Genomic DNA, 20,767 nt, shown 5'->3' on the forward strand with positions numbered 1-20,767 from the left:
TCACCGGGAAGAAGTTCTTCCCCAGATTGGTATGGAACTCCCTGTGCTCCAACTGTGAGGACTGAGAAGAGGCTGCCCATGTCCCCCTGTGTCCCACACTTCAGATATTTATAACCATTGATCAGATCCCCTCTCAGTCTCTTTTCTTCAGGCTGAACAGCCCCAGCTCAGTCAGCCTTTCCTCGTAGGGGAGATGCTCCAGGCCCTTCATCATCCTTGTGGCCCTTTGCTGGACTCTTTCCATGTGTTAGAACCATGTCTAACACTGAAAGCAACCAAAACACATGGAGCTTCTCTCTCATCTCTCCTTCAGTATCTCTTTTCACAGTTGCTTTTTGGTGTGGGGTGGTTTTTTTTTTAATCATAATGTTCCTTTTTCGAAGGGGCAGTGGCCACCTGCGAGCTCATCCCTTTTCTGCCAGCAACCCTTCACCTCCAGCAGCGGGTGGATGGCTCTCCTAGGACGGCAGGTCAGTTCAAGCATTGAGATTGAGCAAAAGAAAACCAGCCTTTGTCTTCTCTAAGCTGCTGCGCTGCAAAGCCCTCGCTCTGACCCTTCAGATGTGCAAATACCTCAAAAGCAGCGGAAGGCTGAGAGGTACTGCTGAAGATAATGGGACAAAGGAGGTGAAGTCCTGGGGAAACTGGGATTTTAAACCACATATCTTTAGCCTCAAACTCCTCAAAGTCCTTGTTCCTGACTTTTGAGACCGATCTGACATTGCCATCACCTTACGAAGAGAAGCAAAGAAATGCAGCAGCCGAGTCACCTGCCCAGCCTGGGCCGCAGTGCTGCTTGGCACGGGCAGGTCTGGCCTTTCCTTCTCGGCTCCACTGGGCACACAGGCAACAAGAAGTGAGACTGGAGTGTTTCTGCTTTCCTGGGAGGCCTTAGCTAGCAGTCAGCTGGGTGAACTCTCAGTTTCTTAACTCAGATTCTCCACGACACTCCTAAATCCCCAAGCTTTCATCTGGCCTGGCTGGCCAAGAACTCATCGGTCCGTTTCTGTGCCCAGGCTCACAGAGTTTGGCAGAAACCATCTGAAACAAATACGGGTGACAAGCAAGTCCTCAGTGCAACCACTGAACGTTGGCTGCCAACCTGTTGTGTCTGGACCCTCCTGGGTAATCCTGGGCTTGAAGAGAGGCAGCTTAGAGGGCTGGGATGAGCCACAGGCCTCCTCTCACACACCCTGTGGGACTGACCACATCTTCAAATCGCTGAACTTCTGGCCCGATGAAATGCCCAGCATGTGTGGGGAGGGGGTCAGGCCCTGGTAAGGAACCCACAGCTTTGCAAAAGACCACTCATCCAGCAGGAAGGATAATGGTGATGCTCCTGAAAAGCACCATGTCCTGTCCGGAACTGAATGAGTGATTAGAAGGAGCTGCTGCTCAGAAAGGATGCTGTGAAGAAGATGCCTGTCCTAGGAAGTCTAAACATACCTCCAGCCTGCTGCCTGAGGAGCACAGCCACAGATGACACTGCCAAGAGACACGTGTTTCTGAAAAGATGTAAAGTGTCTGTGCGGATGGGACGCGCGGTGAGGCACAGGGGTGTCTCACACAGAGAGGGAACAGAATGGTCCTACCTAGAGAATAACAAATCTCACACTTGTTTCACGGTGGACAGCACCATCAGCCTTGCACTCCTTGGAGTGAGGATTGAGGGGGATCAGTCCCAGAGCCCCAGGCTGCACAGGCACGTTCACGGGGAGGTCCGAGCCCAGCAGATGCAGGGGCTCAGCAGGGCTGCCTGCGAGACAGCGAGCCCAGCGCTGCCACGGAGCAACAGGAACTTTGACTCCCGTAACAAGCCCCAGCAATTGGACTCCCTTGGCAAATCATCCAAAATAAACAGCATCTGTTTTCACAGATGGAGAAAATTAAGACATACTAGCAACTTAGTTTGAAGTTATAAGGCCAGACATAAATAAATGAGAGGCAATCTTTCCATAAGATGGTGGCTTGATTACTGAGGATACAGACAGATGAATAAATCACCTTGGGGTGAGATAGGCTGTAACTTGCTACACATCCATGAGACTGGAGTAACTGCTCATGTGTATCCTCTGAGCCCGAAGGAAACAAGAGGTAAGTGGAATTGCTGAAGGGATCTGCAGGGCAGGAGCGCACACACACGGGCAGTTACTGCAAATTAGCTGATGCTCTGCAAGTTCACACCCTGATTTGCCTCATGGTAACTTTTTAATCTGCCTCCATTACTGTCTGGCCTCCTTGTATTTACATAACTGGAAAACAAGCAGAGAAGTGATGTGGCATGCCAGGAGCTTTCTTTGAAAAGCTATCCTCAGAAGTCAACTGAAGTGCATCGAAACCCACTACTTCAAAGGTCTGAAGACTGTTTTATTGACTGGAAGGAAGATGATGGGAAGATAACTACATCTTGGAGTACCTTGACGAGAAGGCTGAGAAACCCAGGCACAAAGCCGGAGCCGCACTCAACACAAACACCAGTGGTTGAACATGCCAGGATGAGGAACAGGAGCCAAAGGAAGAAGCAGAAAACCGGGTCTGCCACCAGGTCCCTTGATTTTTCCAGCTTGTTCACCTTTCCCCATGTTGGGCCACTCCAGGTAATGACCAGGTTTCTGCAGACAGTTCCTGAGAAGGTGAAATGGTCCTTCTTCCCCAGGCAGAAATGAGTGCTAAAGCTTTTTGGCAGCTCTCTCCCGTGAGCCTTTTCAAGCCAGCAAAGTCTTACCTCCGGTTCCACCTGATGCCAGAGCTCCCAGGTTTATACAGAAAATTTCAGGCTCTTGGAATACTTGGCATTTGGCTTTTAAGGGAGCCTGAAAAAGGCAGTATTGCTATTGCCCAGAGACCTGCTCCCCTTCCAGGGGAATCAAAGGGAGAATCACATACTTGACTCTGTGCCAAAGGGATGAGGGGGACACTGTCCATACGCTGCAGACCGAGTCCTTGATGAAGGAGACAATTTTCTCTGTCCTCTTTTTGGTCTACAAAGATGCCAAGGAAGAAAGATCTGAGCCAAAATCCTTCCTGCAACAGAAAGGTTGTCCAAGGCCTTTCAGTGTTGTATGTCTCAATGGTTCTAGTTCTGTCTTGACCTTTACATGGAGAGGGACAGGATTTCTCCATGGTCCAGAGCTGCGTGGGAGTCCTTCACTCTGTCTTAGCTTTATGCAAAGCCTTTTCCTTGGGGGCACTGGTACTGTGAGCTGTCAGTGGGCTGAGAAACAGGACAAGGCAGAAAGGAGGGACATTTCTTTTCTGCAAGGCATCAGAGCCCTCTGTGGTGCATATCTGTTCAGAGGTAAAGGCTGAAGAGCAGGCTGTAGTGCAAAAACCCAGCTGAGCCATCTCCCAAGGTCCACCTCACCTCACATAAAGCAATGAAGAAGCATCACCTGAAAGGTGTATATTCTTCCAAGGATCTCCCCAGAGTGAATAAAGAAATCAAGTGCTCTAGAGATCCCACCAACACTACAGAAGTCACACAAGAACTGGGCTTTTTGGGACATTTTAAAGCAACCCCTCTAGAAGGAGGGAGGAAAGGTCAGTCAGCTCTGAGAGCACTGGAGTAGCCAAAATGCATGGCTGTTAGTCTGGGAATCATCTCAGCCCACAACTTTGCTTACAGGTAGCCATCAGGCTGTCCCTGTTTATCACCTCTGCACCTGCCATGGGATTATTCCCTGATCAGACCTTCTGTGAGCTTTCTAAAGAGGCAAACACAAGCAAGCAGGTGATGAAGGGAATGACAACATCGTTAAAAGCCAACTGCAACTCCCAGCACAATCTAGCTAGTCTTTAGCCACAGTTACCAGCCCCAGAAAAGCTCCAAGAACGGAGTGATGAGGTTGCTCTGCAGATACAGAGGCTGTAAGAGAATCTACTGAGAAGCTTCAGTGCCATCCTTCAGGGATGTGTGCAGAAGATGTGCAGTCCCAGATGGCAAGGGCTGGGATTGGCACCCGTGAAGGCAGCAAGAACAGCCCCTCTCATTTTTACTTTCACTTGCTGTCAAAAGGACAAGAAAAAAGGCCAGCAGGAAGCAGATCACATCCAACACCCTGAGGACAAAATCTGAGACTTGGTCTGCCCAATTGCCACAGGATTGGGAGCACAGGGAGAAAACCTCTTCACCCTTAGTGCTGTACTCATCACGATACACCAGCATCCTTCCTGGTGTGCCCTGCAGTCCTCTTCATCAGGGCCCTCAGATACATCTCTGAAAGTGCTCTTGGGGAGCAAGGAAAGGAGCTACCAAACCACAACGAGAGGAGCGCCCACCCCACAGCAGCCCACGACCCAGCTCTCTTGGGTTTCTCTGCAAACAGGATTTCTGCTCCCTCCTCTCCTTTTCCCCCTTTCCTTTCACATTTTGAAGGCCTGCTGGGAAAGAAAAGTTTGAAGGATTTCTCCTTCCCTCTCCTCCTGGCCCAGCCACTCCAAAATAAACAGCCCTCAGCAAAAGAGCACAGTACTGCTTAATAAATTCTCCCTGTAAGGATAGAGATTTCATAGAAGAGCGGATTATTTCCAAGGGTACTAAGATAATTACATGGGTAACTAGGAAGAGTTCAAGAAAACAGTTTGAATTTTCTTATCAGTTTCCCATAGCTCGGAGCAAAAGGAAAATAAAATGCTCTACTGTAATCAAATCATGTTTTCTGAAGCTCTCTGTTGGCAAGTACACAGTTTCTTCACCACTCCCATTAAAACAGAAATGCTCAGGAAAAAAAAGAAGTAAAGAGAAGATAGTGGCTTGGAATGGGAAGAAGTGGGGCCAAGGCACGGCGTGGGCTGCTCAGGGTGTGTTCTTACCTGGTGGGACGTGCACAAATATCCCCTGACGGACAAACTACCTCTCACTGCAGACCAGAGCAGGCCCCTGGCCAGGACCTGTGGCACTGAGGTGCTCACCATGTTGTCCCACCTGGTGCTAACTTACTCCTGCACCTGAGGGTACAACAAACGAGGGTTTCTCCTGTTAACTCATAGTATTTCCTAGGTAAAACTTCACCCTTGCTACAGCATCGAACTCCATTTAGCAGCAGAAACAGCAGAGAGACACCAGTATGCCCCAGCGCTGACCAGTAAGGGTCTGTCTATAGGAACATACAGCAGATGCTTCTCCTTCTGAAAAGATTTTCAACATCTACCAACAAAGCCTTCACGAAAGACCTGACTATCTCCATGGAAGACCCTAAGTAGCTGCTCCTGACCTCTAGAGATGCAGCCTTGGGGCTTTGGTTGTCTTCCTAGTTTCCTGGAAAGAAACTTCTGGAGATTTAGGCTTGAGAGGACAGTCTGTTTTTATACTGATGTATGTATCAGAGCTACAGTGAACCCCCTCCAACTTCTTCAGTACCAGGGCTGTGCTCTCAGAAGTGTAAAGCCCCTTTTGCTCATCACCACGTGTGGGGTTTTAGTAGTTCAGAGCCGATACCACCATACCTGAAGGAAAGTGCAGGTTACAAATACAGAGATTAACCGACTCGAGGTGTGACACTTCCGAAGGGTAGATGCTTAAGTATCAAGCCTAAAATGATGAGGGTCAAATTATACAAGATAATGCCATTAATATCAAGAAACAGTTTGACCAGTCATTATAGTGTTCAAACCTTAGGCTGTGGGGAACCCCCTGTCACACAGACCTTTCAACAGCAGAAAACACAGAGCTCTATTCTACTAGTTTTTAAAATGTACTACTGGATTAAAACATCTATTTCTTTACCAACACCAAACATCAGCTTCAGTAACAAGTATGCTTACACAACACCACCTCGTAAGGCACCAGAGGTTTGAAGTATCTGAATAAACAAAGCGAGCCAAGTAGCCAGGAAAATTCTTTCACATTCTCGAGTCTAAAGCACTTCTGACCTCAGAGAATCTCTAATCTGTATTATTAAATTAGCTAACACATTGTTACGGTGCTCACAACAACCCCCTGCAGTCTCAGACCCAAAATCCATCCCCGTAGCTGGTGTCCCCCTCCCACCAACCGTGGCAGGAATTGTCACGCTTCAATTCCACTCAAGGAAGGCTACAAGCTCGGGAATGTGACACTTCAATATTCAAGGTACTTGAGACACTCCACACACCCCACCCCACCCCCTTCCAAAACTGATATGGCAAAAGCAAACTTTCCTCCCAAATCCCACCAAACCCAGCCTCTTTATTCCCTGGGCATTGCTGGAAGAGTCAGAACCACCAATGTAAATGTTTGCTGCTTGGACTCAGGTCTCACCTTAACAAAACCAGCCCACGCGTAATTGTGTTTGTATAAAAGATATTTACTTCAATTATCACACCTAGGGTGCTAGTGAATAATAATAATAATAATACATCGTGTGAGTTTCATACAGTGATATTGCTTCTCCATATCATATAGGGACCGTTGTACAGTGCTGAGAACAAACATTATATGGCTAACCAAACAAAGACAGAAGAAACAATGCCATTCTGCTGACGGAGGGAGCGCTGCCCTGCTACTGCCAGCCATATAAACTCTTACTTTTATGTTTAAACAAATACCAAGAAATAAAATGTTACAAAAGATGAGTCACAGCAACACAACGTGGGCTTCTCAAAGCTACTTGTACAAAAAAAAAAAATGACACTTTTTCTTTTTTTTTTTTTTTGGTCAATCGGGTCTTTGTGAGGATTTTTTTTTTTCCTTTTTGTTTTTTAAAATCTGTGATTGTGAATATAACAAACAAGCTCTAAAAACACCTAAGACTTAGTGCGTTACAGAAAAAATATAAAATACTGCTAAAAATGTAAGACACCACAATACACTGGGGTAAAAACCGAGCTTATTATTAAAAAAAAAAAATTAAAAAAAAAAGTTCTCAGGAAAAAGTACACCACTTTCTGTTCGAGTTCATCTTGTGCTGTGTTAGTAGTCGGGGCATTTCAAAGGACTGCCCATTATCATGGCAAGTAGTTATTGCACAAATGCAAAGAGTTAATTTTTTTTAATTAATAAAAAAAAAGAAAAAGAAAAAAGAAAAAGGGACAGGAGGGAAAGAATTAAAAAAAAAAAAGAAAAAAAGAAAAAAAAAGAACTTCCCCCCCCAGCCAGCCTCCATCTGCTTTGGAATCAACATCCAAACTTCATACGTTTGACATTCTCGCGGCGCTTCCAGCGCGTGGGGCGTGCGGTGCTGCCCGCTTTCGGAAAAGGAAGGGGGAGCAAATGCTTTTCAACACAGAAATGCATAGAGTATTCTGAGAGGAACAGCCTCGCTTGCTCTGCATTGGCTGCCCCATAGTTACCATAGGGCTTTTTCTGGTCTTTTCTTTTTCTTTCAGACTATGCCAGAAGGATAAAAACCAACCCAACAGCCTGGCGTGGGCAGTTCACCTGATGGTTCTGAGCGGGACACCCTCGCAAGGCAAAGTGCAAATTTGCTTCCAGATCCACAGAAGTGGTGCTGTGCCCTGCAGTGAAGCTCAGCACCTCCCAGCTCTGCCCACCCTTAAGGTTTTATTGCGGGGCCGGTTGGTTGGGTGCTGACCGGAGGCCCTTAGCATCATCCCTCGTGCAGACACGCTGCTCCCCTGTGATGAGCAGGGGGGGTATTTCTAGGGCAACGCTTTGCAGTTTGGCTTAGGCAGCTTTTCTCTCGCTCCTGAAGCGTTCCCTGGCTGGGGACAGCCTGTCTGAACGTGTTTCGACACTGCAAGAAAACTAAACGACTCCTCTGTGACAAAGATCAATTCACAACGTGTATTTTCCAGAGTTCACACCAGGAAAAGTTGCTGCTGCACAAGGTAGTTGGTTTTTTCTTTCTTTTTCTTTTTTTTTTTTTTCCTTTTCCTTGACCAACTTTGAATGAGAAGAAAATCAGCTCTGAATTCCAAAATTCAAACATATGCCAACAAAGATGAACATCACAGGAAACCAGTCTCTCGTTTTAAATTAACACTCAAGTAAATCGCAATTTACTTTGACAAAGGGGCACTGCATCTTCATGAAATTCTCAGTAGAGGCTCTAGGAGGCTAAGGGTATTTTCTCTCTGTATATTTTAAGTCTCTTCTCTCACAACTGAGGCTTCTTATTCTCAGTCCTAAATTATTTTAAAAACTATTTAAATAATATTTATTAGGCATTTAGATAAAATACTTTAAAAAAAGAAGAAAAAAGATTTCTCTAGAAAACACAACAGGAGCACAATGATATGGATACTACGACGAGCCGACACCACCCTGCTCCATCACTAGGATAGCCCAAACCTTCTCCAACGCCCGTTCAGGGGATATGTATACTCCTGTTGTGTTTGTATCAAACAACAACCTCAAGAAAGAAACTGTTAAAATTAATCTCATAAATAGGAAATATTAGATTGCTTTCCTAATCACAAACCACCTTTATGTCTTTCACCTTATGATGCTGTAGAGAGAGCAAGCTTGAAGAAATAACACACAAGCGCTGGAAAGGGCTGAGGATGCCGGTGGGTGAGAGCCTGTTCTTCACAAAACCCAGCTGGGACTGGAATGACTTTACAGGGGCTCCCCAGGGGGAACAAGACAGCAGGAATTACTAATGGCACCAAGGGACAGCTGATGTCCACGAGTGTTCCGTGAATGCTGACAGACCTACGAGTACGCCAGGTGAGACTGAGCTTATGAGCATTAATGCTGCCGAGCAACAGTGGACTTGCTAACCCCACTGTGCTGCTGCAGCCAGCTCAGAGGGAGATATATCTCTATATATCAATTTCCTTTTTTCCCCCCAGGAACCTGAATTCTCCTAAACTAGAGCTCGCGCTCGCCCGCGTGTGGCGGCTGGGACACGAACCTCCAAACGCAGAACGAGAATTTCTATTGCACAAAGACTTAACACACAGTGTTTGAAGTGCTTGTTCACCAAGGGGCAACTCATGCTGGGCCACTGAAACGCTCCTCAACTGGTGTTTGCTTTCCCCTCACCCAAATGAAAAGCAGCTGCGAATGCTGCGACCGACATCACTGTGCTTTAGATTATTCTCCACGAAGAGATTAGGAAATAAGGCACATAGCTTTCCAAGTATAGAAAGTTTGATAAATAGTACATTTTAGGAAAGGAGCAAAACCTAAAACCTTAACTGGAAATGGGGTAACACACAGGGGTTTGATGAGATGCCTACTGAATGAAAATAAAACCATGTCAAGCTGAAGGAAAATCTTTCCCCCACAGAGAAAAACCGATCCACAATCTCCACCTCTCTGAAGGAGGCCAGAAGGAAACAGAAACCCCGAGCAAGGAAAGAGAAAGTCTGATACAGATAGGACCTTGCTTATTCCCTGCACGCCTCCTTTACAGACCAGATCCTCAAGTACTCCCGGTATGGCCTCTACAGCATCCAGAGGTAACTAGGTACTTTGGAAACACTTTTAAAGCTAGTAGTAATTCACCCACACATAAATAACACATCAAAATAGCACTAAGGGTCTAACGCAAGGTAACAAAAGCCAGAGAAGTCCGATTGCAAGACCGATTGTAGAAAGTATTTCTTGTAGTTACGTGGAGATAGGATTGCAAGCCAAGTGCCTGTGAAGAGAGCTGCTCGCCTCCTGAGAGGAACTGCAGGACAGGGATTTGTGTCTCTGAGAACAGCTTCTATCTGCTAAGAACGCTTGGATTTTCAGCTTAGGGACACCAAGACCACATGCTTTAATTTGCCATCTTAATTTGCTGGTCAGCTGTTTTTGTGACTGTTTAACACCTGGCACATGCCTTTGCTGTTCCCGTCTCGCTGTACATAGGTACAGGAGAGGACATTTTACATGTGCAAATATCTCCTGTACTGACTTCCCGCAGGCCCTATCACAGCAAAACATACAGACTGGCTGTCAGAGGATGTCACAGACAATGCCTGACCCTTCACTGCAAATTCCCTGGCTTTTGGGCATCTCAGACCCTTGGAATTATCTTTATGTATTCTGAGCACAATGTTCCCCTCCTCGCCAGCTAAACCTGTGTACCTCAAACAACCCGATCTCTCAGATGGTTAATCCCCTCTTCACCACACTGAACTCATCTGACAAGTGGGGAAATGGCATCCTCTAGAACACACGTTGGTTTCAGACCCTCACTCGTCTATTTATCTCACACATTTGGCTGCAGCAATTCTACTGCACTGTTATGACCAAGCATGTAACTACTACACACACACAGGGGCTTTTCCATATCCCAACCAAGCACAAAGACCCCTCCAACAACTCCTAAGAATGCATGTTCATTACCTGCATAGACAGAAGAGATGACACAACTGAACACTGTCATTCTTGCTACCAACAGAGGTTGTGCTGTTACGACCGTTACCACAGAACTACACAGGAACTATGCAAAAAGCAGGTATGTCACCACAACCACAGGAAACTCCTGGCATGACTCTCTGTTTCCAAGGATCTTTGGATGAAGAGGGTACCTTGCAGTACAAGTACCTACAACTCAAACAGAAAGTCAAAGACATGACATCACAGGGACTCTGGACATCTGCTTTTGCTGTACTGTTTCTGTTAAGAACTCAGTCATTCTCTGTGCTTGGCTGTTTCAAAATACAAAGAAACCAAAATGATACTGTGAAACCAACAGTTTTAATAAGAAGAAATCTACAGAACTCCAGCAAGAATCTCCTAGCGTCTGTGTGAGAAAAGCAGGCTTGAAAAATGGCAGCAGTGGTCTCATAAAATAGCTGGCAAGGAAGAATACAATAATCTTATGAATTGTTCAAATGGAGGCATTTCCTTTCAATGCACTGTAGTACCAGAATGTGTTTGGGGGTAGCAATGACAATCAAGCCCAGGAATTGGATCAAGGTTTTTTCGCATTCACAAAGTAGAAACACAAGCAGCCAAGGACTCTGGGGGTTGACACAGAGTGCCCAGGTTGTGGGAAAAGCAGGAGTGATGCCTCCATCCATCCTTGGCTGTACCAGAGGATGCTGGCGAAGAGGCTCACTAATTTAAGTTCAATAAATGACTTTCTTCAACTGGAAAATGACCTTATGACCAAGGACTTCTATTAAATATGCCACAGTACCGCTTGGCTGGGGGAGCAATCATCCCTGAGGAGAGAGATGGCACCACTTCCATACGTTTTTAAGGCTTTTTGAAAACTTAAGTGCACAGGCCTGATGCTAACCTTCTCCAAAAGGACCAATTTCACCTTTAGAGCATAAAAACTTTTAACCTTTGCATATTAATAGGGTAGGGTAGAGTACATGACCTGGTCATGTAGGACAAATCAGTCCCTAGGCGTAGCATAAAGGGCTTTTCTTGCTATAAAGTTCATTATTAACTATGTTTTATATATGGTATAGTCAATATATCCCATAAAAGGGCTGGGGAGGAAAGAACAAATTGGAAAGAAAGTATTTCTGCATTTTAGAGGTCAAATACGTATGTGAAGAAGACAGGGACTGGTAAGTCACTTTTCAAACTAAAGACAACTGAGCCAGGAAAGAAACTCAGGGCTTGTGCTTTCCACGGCAGCGATTCTCCTTGCAATGGGAAACTCTTTGCAAAATTTTAGCTGCTGGGAAAAGGTATCTTTCGTTTGTATGGGACTCTCAAATTCTTTCTTTGAGAAAATAATTGATTGTATGAGCAACACAGAAGGGAAGAAGATGTTGATGTTCAAACAGGGGGGCAACAGAAAGTGCGAGGGGAAAGCAGGAAGCCACCGTACGAGCGAACCGAATGCTGCTTTGCAGCTGTTCTACCTGGGAGAGTTAGAATTAGGAATCTGAGGCTGTAAGCAGCCTGTCTCATCACGGCCAAACCTGCCACTCACTCAGGGGAAGGACTTGGTTTGGTTTTAGTGACGGCTAAATCTGTCCCACATCTAAGAACCAACTTGTCTTCTCCTCCTCTCCTGTTTTTGATGGTCTTCAGGAAGCGCCCACAGCTCAGCCACACGCAGTGGCTCTAAGAAAGAAACATCCTGGGGTACGTACACTGGGTGAAGAAGAAAAAGAGAACTCAAGGAACATCCTTATTAGGCACAAATGAAGCAAAAACAGTGCCCCCCCCCCATCTGCATGTTAAAAACCTCACTGCTTTACAACAAATTGCTAAGATTATCATCCCCTCTGCAGCCCTGCTAAAGGCCCCAGTCCAGATTACTGCACCCTTTCGGCTAAAGCAAACGTGTTTGGATTTAAGTGCAAAGAGGTGTCCAAAACCAATGACTCATAATTTATATATGGGGTTTTTTTTGTTTGTTGTTTCTAACCCACCCTGTTTTCGCCAGGAGTTTTTTTATTTCATTTAAATTTTAAGAATAATTTAAACTAATAATTTTAAGATGGAGAAGGAGAGACCCCTGACTGCAACCAGTGTGTTTCCCATTGTTGCATTAACTTATTTTGTCAGATTTCCCTTAATCCTATTTTATGTGAATTTATCAGCTTTGTGGTTTGAATTACCACCAGAACGATGCACTTCTCTCAACTTACTATTTCCCCCATTAAAGAAGAAGAGATTGAAAAATAGGAACTTTGAAGTAAGTGGATCAGAGAACACTGCATCGAATTCATGTCCATGAGCCCTCTTCTCTGCACCATCCCCATGAGCAAGTTACATAAAACTAACACAAAGATCTTTCACCTAATGAGAAAGGCACATCTACCTGTTCTTTTCTCTTCTCTTTAGCTGTAAGACAGATCTTTCCTATTACAGCTGGGAGTTTATCACCAAAGGGCTCACTGATTCATGCTATGGGCAGAATGCACCGATACCTCTAGGTGTGTTGAAGATGACTAAATAAAACGGTCACATTTTATGGCAGCAGCAGCAATTGCAAATGAAATGCACTTCTGCCAATAAACATGTGCAATTCTATTGTCTGAAACCTGTATCCTCCAACATGGAAGTGTATTGACAATGGTTTTGTATCACCATTCTGCCAGGGAATAGTCTTTCCTTGGTTTTACCAAACAAAGTATTACACTGCTTGCTTTCCCTAAACATCCAGAGAGAAAAAACCCGACAATTCTAACTGCAGTATGAAGGTGTTTCTGTTAAAACAGCCTGGGCCCTTCACCAAGAGCATGGAATTGGAAACAGAAAGAGAAAAATGCTTGTAAAGAACCTCAGGAAAAAAAAAACCTCTTGCATTTCAGATCTTCTGAAAACTCCCTGTGCTTTTATCCACCAGTGAGGGCTGGGTCACCATGCTCTGCACTCTGCAGACAGACTGCCCTGCAAACAAGCCCTGTGCCACCTGCACCTAAGCGATGCCTTTCCTCTTCCCATGGAATCGGTGACCCAGGAGGGCATAAAGCCACCACGCTACTCTTTGGCATTTCTTCTCCTCAAACCTTTTATCCTTTTAATTGACTACAGAGAGTTATTCCAATACACATCCTCCTAAAAGCGTTACTTTCAAATTCAGAAATGCCCCCTCTCCCTGGCAGGGTTGAAGGCCAGGCTGGATGGGGCTTTGAGTACCCTGGGCTGGGGGGGGACGTCCCTGCCCAAGGTAGGGATGGGAATGGGGGGGCTCAGAGGTCCCTTCCCACCCAAACCAGCCTGGGGTTCTATGAAATATAGCTAAAATCTTTCAGTGTCGCTGAAGTTAAAACCTCTACACCGGGGAGGGTCTCCGCCAGTTTGGAAAGCCAGTAGGTAACTCATCTCCAACAAGAGAATCTCAGCAGTAGTTCTAGATAATCCATTTTACCTTCACTGAAACAGAAAAGCAGCTGTGACCTTAGCTAAAATATCGGGAACAAACAGCTGGGAACATCACTTAAACTCCACGAGCTCAATCTGAGGGTGTCTGCCTGCCCGTGCCCTTAAACAAGGTGGTCACTAGGGAACCCAAAGTGACTCCCGGCAGGATGGCCCAGGTCACCCAACAGCATCTCAGCAGGCTAATCCACATTCAACGCAGATCATTAAATATGAAACAACAAAAGGAGCTAAGCCATTAATAAAGTGCCAAAAATATAGGAAATACTGACAGCATTTTATTTGATTAATTTTATAATAGATACCAACGACAACCCTTGGCAGGATGGAATGACTTTTGACTTATGAATGCTGTCTTTATCCAGCGAAATTACATGACTCAAATGTAATAATGGAGCTTAGAATTAACAGTTAGTGTTATAAAAGAAAGATTTCCTCTAGGGCAAGCTACAGATATGCTTTTTAAAAATCATTACAGCATTAAAACCCGGGCAGACACTAAAGAATCCTAAAGAACTAGTGGAAACCTGAAAAGCAAAACAAAGATAAACAGGGAAAAAAAAGATATCAGTTTCAAGGCACTTACGTATTGCTTATTAAGAAGAGAGATTGACCTTAAGTGCTGCATTTGCGTTCAACCTGTGAGTACAGTTCTGCTGTCGTGTAATGCAGCAAGAGCTCTCAGTAAGCATCATGGAATGCAATCATATAGACACAGGCACGAGAACAGTTTGGGGAATATTAATTGAAAGAAATAAAATAAAATTGTCAAACAGGACAAAAAAACCAACCCCTCACTATGGAGAAAGCTGAGAGTAACCACTTGACTGCATCAAGCACCTGGATCTCAAATCAGCAGACAAGGACAGTAGGAACAGACTGGCAAGTGTATTGCCCAGAATTAATAAAAACAACCCAACCTGACCCAAACGACACCAAAGAAAACAAAAATAAAGAACATAGGAAAGGATCTTGCGTCTTCCAGCCAGAAGTTTTGCTTCTGGGCTGAGGACGCACCTTGTTGTGACTTGCATGAAGGTATGTGTGTTGTGACCGGGACGTGCGCTCCCGGGTGGAGCTGTGCTTTCCAAGTCAGAGCAGGACACTGTACAGACACGCAGAGGTAACAACCCTTTGCTTCCCCACGCTACTTCCCTCGCTGGCCGTTCCCGCGGACTAACTATGCTCCGGATAAGAAGCCGTAGCTGCTTCCAGCACGTGCTGGCACGTGCTGGTCTCTGCTAGAACGAATTGTCTCCTCAGCTCATCACAGAAAGGGGCAGTTGCTCTCTCTGTTTCTCAATTTTAGTTTTGCATCACAAGTCCCCAATTACCCAAGGAGGTATCCTGAAACAGCTAGCAGTAAAAATAGGAAATAAATCCCTGCCTTTCAGCCTCCTAGAGCCTTCTTAATCATGAAAAGGATTGATTTTAGTGTACTGATTCTTAATTTGTGAAAACTTGCGCTAAGTGCTGCTGTTGCATGTTAAGAGACTGTAAATGAAATACATAAGTTCTAAAACATCATGCAAGAAATGTGGTTTCACATCTTACAGTCAAAAATCCTACTAATGAATTAATACAAGCACACTGAGGTGTAATATTGGGAACATACCTTTAAAGTCGGAACTCCTCTCCCCATCCCTCCCTCCCCCAAAATCAGAAAAGTAATATTAATTAAACTTAAGAAGTAATGAATGCACCATTAAAGTGTCATCAAAAAGATGCTGACCTAAGACAAAAGTTCAATGATACACAATACGGTCAAAAAGTCTTCAATCAATAATATACAGTATGACAACTACATCTTGTAAATTATACCCAATACTGCCGGCAGTCTATCCCTCTAAAGAATATTTGCCCCCTTTCATCCCTTCCTAACAATCAGATAATAAAATACAGCACCTATAAATAAGCAAAAAAAAAAAATTATATATATATATATTTATATATATATATATATTCCGAAATCATCTATTGTTAGTTTTAAAGATATGGCAATAAAGGAGTCTAAATTAGCAAACTTGTAGAAGCCATAACTGATAAAACAGCTTATTGAAAAAAGGTGGCAGTAATGCACTCTATGTGTGCACAAGTACGTAAGAAAATACACAGACGTATAAAATTGCACGCACACACTCACGCACACACATCCTTCCACACACCTCTATGCTCACGCATATACATATAGACAACAGGAGGAGTTAGAGACAAGTTAGAATTTGATTTGTACTTTGATCAGCCCTAACCTGTGCATAAAGTAATGGAAAAAGGCTGTATTTCTGCAGGGCAGAATGGTCTAGACTGGGACTCGAGAGCACGGATGTTTTGGTTTGGAGTTTGGGCTGTTTCCGTCCTGGTAAGAGCCCGTCTGGTCATTGCCACATACTCTTATGTATTACTTGTTTCTTTTTCCCATGCAAAAGTAAGCTTCCCACAACTAAAACTTATTTAAAATCAGTGCTTGTGGTGGGAAGAGAGTCAGTAAATGGCCACCAACAGCAGGAAAAGCTCTTTATCTGAGGCAGCTCCAGTCCCCTCTTAGTGGTGAGTGACAGCAGTCGTACACGTGAACTACGCTTTAACGGGTTCCGGGTAAGCTGAACGTTTCGGGGGTGGAATACGGCCCCCAAGTAGCAGGCTGAAATGTTACTGGCCAACGCTTTTTGAGCGATCTGTCTTTGCTGAGAGGAAATCCTGTACACTACGAACCGAGTGAAATGATCAAGTACATGCTGTTTCTAAGTTGTCTCCTAAACCTCCTAGATATGAGGTCTGATCAGCGTGCTCTGTGGTTAGAGGTTAAAAAGCAGATTATAAAATACCTAGATTCAGATTTTTTTTTTTTGTCCTGATTTGGCCTAAAATGGAGTGTATTAAACAAACTCTGGTCTGCAAAAGACCAGAATCAGTTAAAGCTATGAAACAATGTGCACTACGTGTCAATATTCTATTTCACTTACAAGAAAACACTAAGTCAGCTACCACAAATTAAGATATTTTCCTGATGTGACTTTTTTTTTTGTTTTGTTAAAAAATATGTGGAGTAAATGTGTTTTTTTTTTTTAATTCAAAGTTTCAAACAACAAGATTCTTTTCTTTTCTTGAAAATATGTAGGAATCCAAACTAGTGTGTTTAGAGTCGGTTGACTGTGCAATCTCTTAGTGGCAACTGAACAGCTACAAAAAACTTTCTTTTTTTTTTCTTTTTTTTTTGAAAAATCTCCCCTTTTTTCCTGGTTTAAGAAGATAATAGTGTATTATCGCTCTGTAGCCATTAGATGGCAGATAAAAAGCCCCCTTTTAATATGTGGGTTTGATTTTTTTTCCTCTTTTTTTTTTTTTTCTTTTTTCTGTTTTTCTTTTTTTAAAGCCCACACCAAAGAGGAGGGCACAAGGCAAAGCTGTATGAGTTATTCCAGAAATTGTGGAAATCACTTTAGGGCAATAATAAAAACACTTCAGGGTACAAAAAAGCTTGACTACACATTTCAGTTTTCTTCCTCGAAAACACAAACATAAATTGGGCTTAACGCTCCTTTTTGTTTTCTATATGCACCTTGGCCTATGGCGTTTTTGCCCTGTGGCCCGCAGGGCGGTTAAGTGCGCAACACAATAAAACCAGTAGAGGTCCAGTTTCACTTCCCAGCTCTCCAGAGTTGGGCGAGTTTAATCTCAAAACTCCCACTCGACGGCCTCTTCCCGACTCGCGGCCTTCTCCAAGCGGTGGATGATGTTGTTCAAGTTTGCCGCTTTCTTTTTCCTCAAGGAGCTGTCTCGCGTGTTCCTGGAGCTCGCAGCCTCGGAGAAGCCGAACAGGCTCTGAAGAGAGTTGGCTTTCTGCGAGCCTGCGGCCGGTGTCGAGCTCGTACTTGGCACACTGGAGATTTTCTCTGAACTTTCTTTTGACTTGTAGGAGCTCTCCCCTGTAAGGACTGAGGTGGAGGCAGCTGAGGTAGAGGCATCCCCTTCCGTGGCAGAGTTTGGCAGTGTCTCCAGAGCTTCTCCCGGGCGCTGAGATGCCGGTGGGGAGCTCTGGCGCGGTGCTCTGAGCCTGCCCTCGTCATCGGTGTCCTCCAGGCTCTCCGCCTGGAACGGCTCTGCTTTCTCCGAAGACCTGGCGCCTTGCAGTGCCTCTTCCCCCGCTTCGAAAGCCGACTCCGCTGGCCCTCCCTGAGACTTTGTGGTTGCATTGCTGTACTCATCCGCCTCTGGGCCACTCGGCTTTCCTTCAGGTGGGCCTTCTGCGTCCACGCCATCGCAGCTGTCTCCCTCGGAGCTGTGAGCGGCCCTGCTGCTTCTGGCGGAAGGAGAGTCGCTCGACCCAGCCTGGCTCTGGCTCCCGGCTTGGATCTCCTCGATGAACAGCTCCCGGCGGATGCGAGACCTAGGAGACAGGGTAGAGGGATTGTGAGTTTGCCAGCGTCTGCTCGGAGCCACAGCACTTTGCCAGACACCTCATTCCAAATGCCCTTTCACCAGCCGCCATTTTGTGACAGCCGCAGGATGGCGGCACCAAGCCAGGCCAGTGGCAGGGCTCACACCCTCGAACCCAGAGGACTGACTGAAAAAGCGTTTGGAAGAACAGGAAATTTTGTGACGATGCTCTTAATTGCACTTTCCCTGGCCACACACCCGTGGCAAAGCCTGCTGTCCCAGGAGGACACAGGCTGCAAACCCCAGAGCACCCCGGGGGCTCCTCTGTGGCGCGGCAGGCCGTCAGGCAAGCCACTCCTGGCAACTTGTGCAGTGCTCGGGGTTGAGGCTGAGCCCTCTGACTCCAACCACGACTTGGTGTATTTACAGTAAATCTGACATTGTTGACAGCCCCTTCTAGTAACTACAGCAGGTGTTAGAGAATAAAGTGAAAATTTAAATTTAATGGGGGTAATCAATTCACACTAAAATGATTGGTGAAAGCCAATGACAGATCGCCTGCCCCTCTTCAAGTTTAAATTAAGTAACTTTCATAGCTGCACGCTCAATTTTTACAGTACTGGATGTAGTTTAAAGGACGGAGATTAAAGGCTCTTAACAGTCTCCCATTCCTACTTAAGTCTGACATCAGGAAGGTGAAACTTTACAATAAATTGGAGGAGAAAAAGGATGATTTTTAAAATATGAAGATATTTTAGAAAAACACACTCCCAGTTGATGCATAAGAAAACTAGAGAATACAAACAACTTCAGATCTCTATTAGTGATGAGCCACAATTTGCCAACCAAAAACCAAAGAAGGAAAAAATCTGGACAACCCCCTGGGTGTTCTCCTGGATACCAAGGAGAAACGAAGATGAAACAAAGTCTGTTGTTCTGAAACTGCCCTGGGGAAGCACAGCCTTTTGACAGGTTGTCAGTCTATGAGCTACTCTGAGTTCTGCCTCATTTTTTGCTAAAAAAAAAAATCAATTTCAGAACATGAATACTGACAAGGCAAGCAGTGCATTTCAGGGGGATTAATTCACTCCACGTGTGGCTGAAATTGCCTGGTGTGCCACCTTGTGTCTTCTGTTACTTGAAGCATGCAATAATACCCCAAACATGCTACCTCTGCCATTGAACTTGGTCCTTCCTCCCTCTTCTCTGTTTTGGAGCTCCCAATATCCTCCCCAAGTACAAAATCCCAGAGACTAAGCTAATTTCTTCTCTGTACTACTCTGTCAGTAGGAGAGGCTGTCACCACTGTTCAAGTCCTTATTTGTAACCATGAGGGTCTGGCATGAGACTACAGACACAGGGAAAGTCTAGCAACACTTGATCCTTCAACAGTGAAAACAGCACTTTTGGTTATAGCCAGGGGGAACTGCTAAGGGTCTTGCAAATCACAACTGAAATGCTGTCCCAGTGCTGATAGCTGCACCATTTTCTCCTGTTTCCCTGTACTACAGAAGACAGCACACAATGGGAAAAAAGAATAGGATAAATGCAGAACAGCGTGTGAATGCTGCTTTTGAAGCTAACGATATTATTGACTGACTTGAAATGCAACAGAGTATTTCAGGAGTACTTGCTGACTCCACAATTTTGAAGGATTTAGGGGGGTCTGTAATTTTCCCTAGGAGAATATTATTCACCTAACAGAAGACCACAGGTGCTAACATTAATTTTCTATTACCATTAATTGCATGCATCCTGCAACATTGATTATCAGGCTCTATTTATGCCTATCATCTCCCTGCATGGCCATCGATCCAGAACATGCTGCTTCTGTTAACATTCCCCAAGTCAGAGGAGGTAAGAGCTTTGTGTTGGCATGGCATTTAAAATGCCTCAACTCCAGCAAGATACTGAATGATGACATGTCCACTGAGTATCTGGCCACAGAACATGGGTTCAGTTTCTGTGGAAATCCCTGGAATTCATACCCAGTATTTTGCTTCTGGTATCTAGTTTGGCTCCTGATTAATGCAGAAATTAAATCCCTGTGGTAAAGAAGAACTGGTGTCAGCAGCTAGGAAATTCCAGAGAGCATTCCTCTCGGCAGAAGGTGCTGGCCTTGACATCGACAAATCCTGCTGGCATTCAGCACTGTAACTCAAATTATCAGACATCTCCTGGGATACATGTTGAAGTTCCCTGTACAAGCATTCATACAACATCTAAACACACACAGTGCTACAGTTAATTAAAAATAAAAAGTCCAGAGTAGAAGCAATGAAATTCAGGATCCAAGAGTGATCAGGTTACAATCCAAGACAGTTTGGTTCAATTCCTGATGCTTCTGTAGTGTCACCTCTGTGACCTTACTGCGTCTATGTTCAGTTTCCACATGAGTGGGATACAAATCCCTTCCTCCTACTCTTTTGCACCATTCTTAAGACAACAGAGCCTCAAATTCCGATGTGTCCTGTATGTGCTTCACTAACACAGAGTAAGGTATATTTATTTGTATGTTCTGAGAGCTATGTGACTGTATGGATGCAAAGCCACAGACTTGGGAAACATTTGTAGACATGTCAAAATCCTTTAAATCTTTTTATGTTCTGAAGTGAATTATTTCAGTGCGGGCTGAGGGGTTGGGTTTTTTTTTTTGCTGCAGCAAATAAATGCCAGTGCTGCCTTTGCATTTGGTGGATATAAAAGATTATGCTG

At 44.7% G+C, this 20,767-nt stretch overlaps 1 protein-coding gene across 2 annotated transcripts in view; it reads right to left on the reverse strand.

Moving 5' to 3' along the window:
• CUX1 (cut like homeobox 1) overlaps positions 1 to 20,767 on the reverse strand; it is a 275,245-nt gene that overhangs the window by 15,468 nt on the left and 239,010 nt on the right. The window contains exon 24 of one of the 2 annotated variants that reach the window (XM_084272881.1): positions 15,955 to 18,062. The exons of the other annotated variant lie outside the window; for it this stretch is intronic. Coding sequence (XP_084129007.1) covers positions 17,351 to 18,062 — 712 coding nt within the window. The 3' untranslated portion in view covers positions 15,955 to 17,350. Of the gene's footprint in view, positions 1 to 15,954; positions 18,063 to 20,767 lie in introns of those variants that run through there. 2 annotated transcript variants of the gene reach the window in all.

This window comes from Gallinula chloropus (genome assembly GCF_964237585.1).
Source record: "Gallinula chloropus genome assembly, chromosome: 19".
NCBI lineage: Eukaryota > Metazoa > Chordata > Aves > Gruiformes > Rallidae > Gallinula > Gallinula chloropus.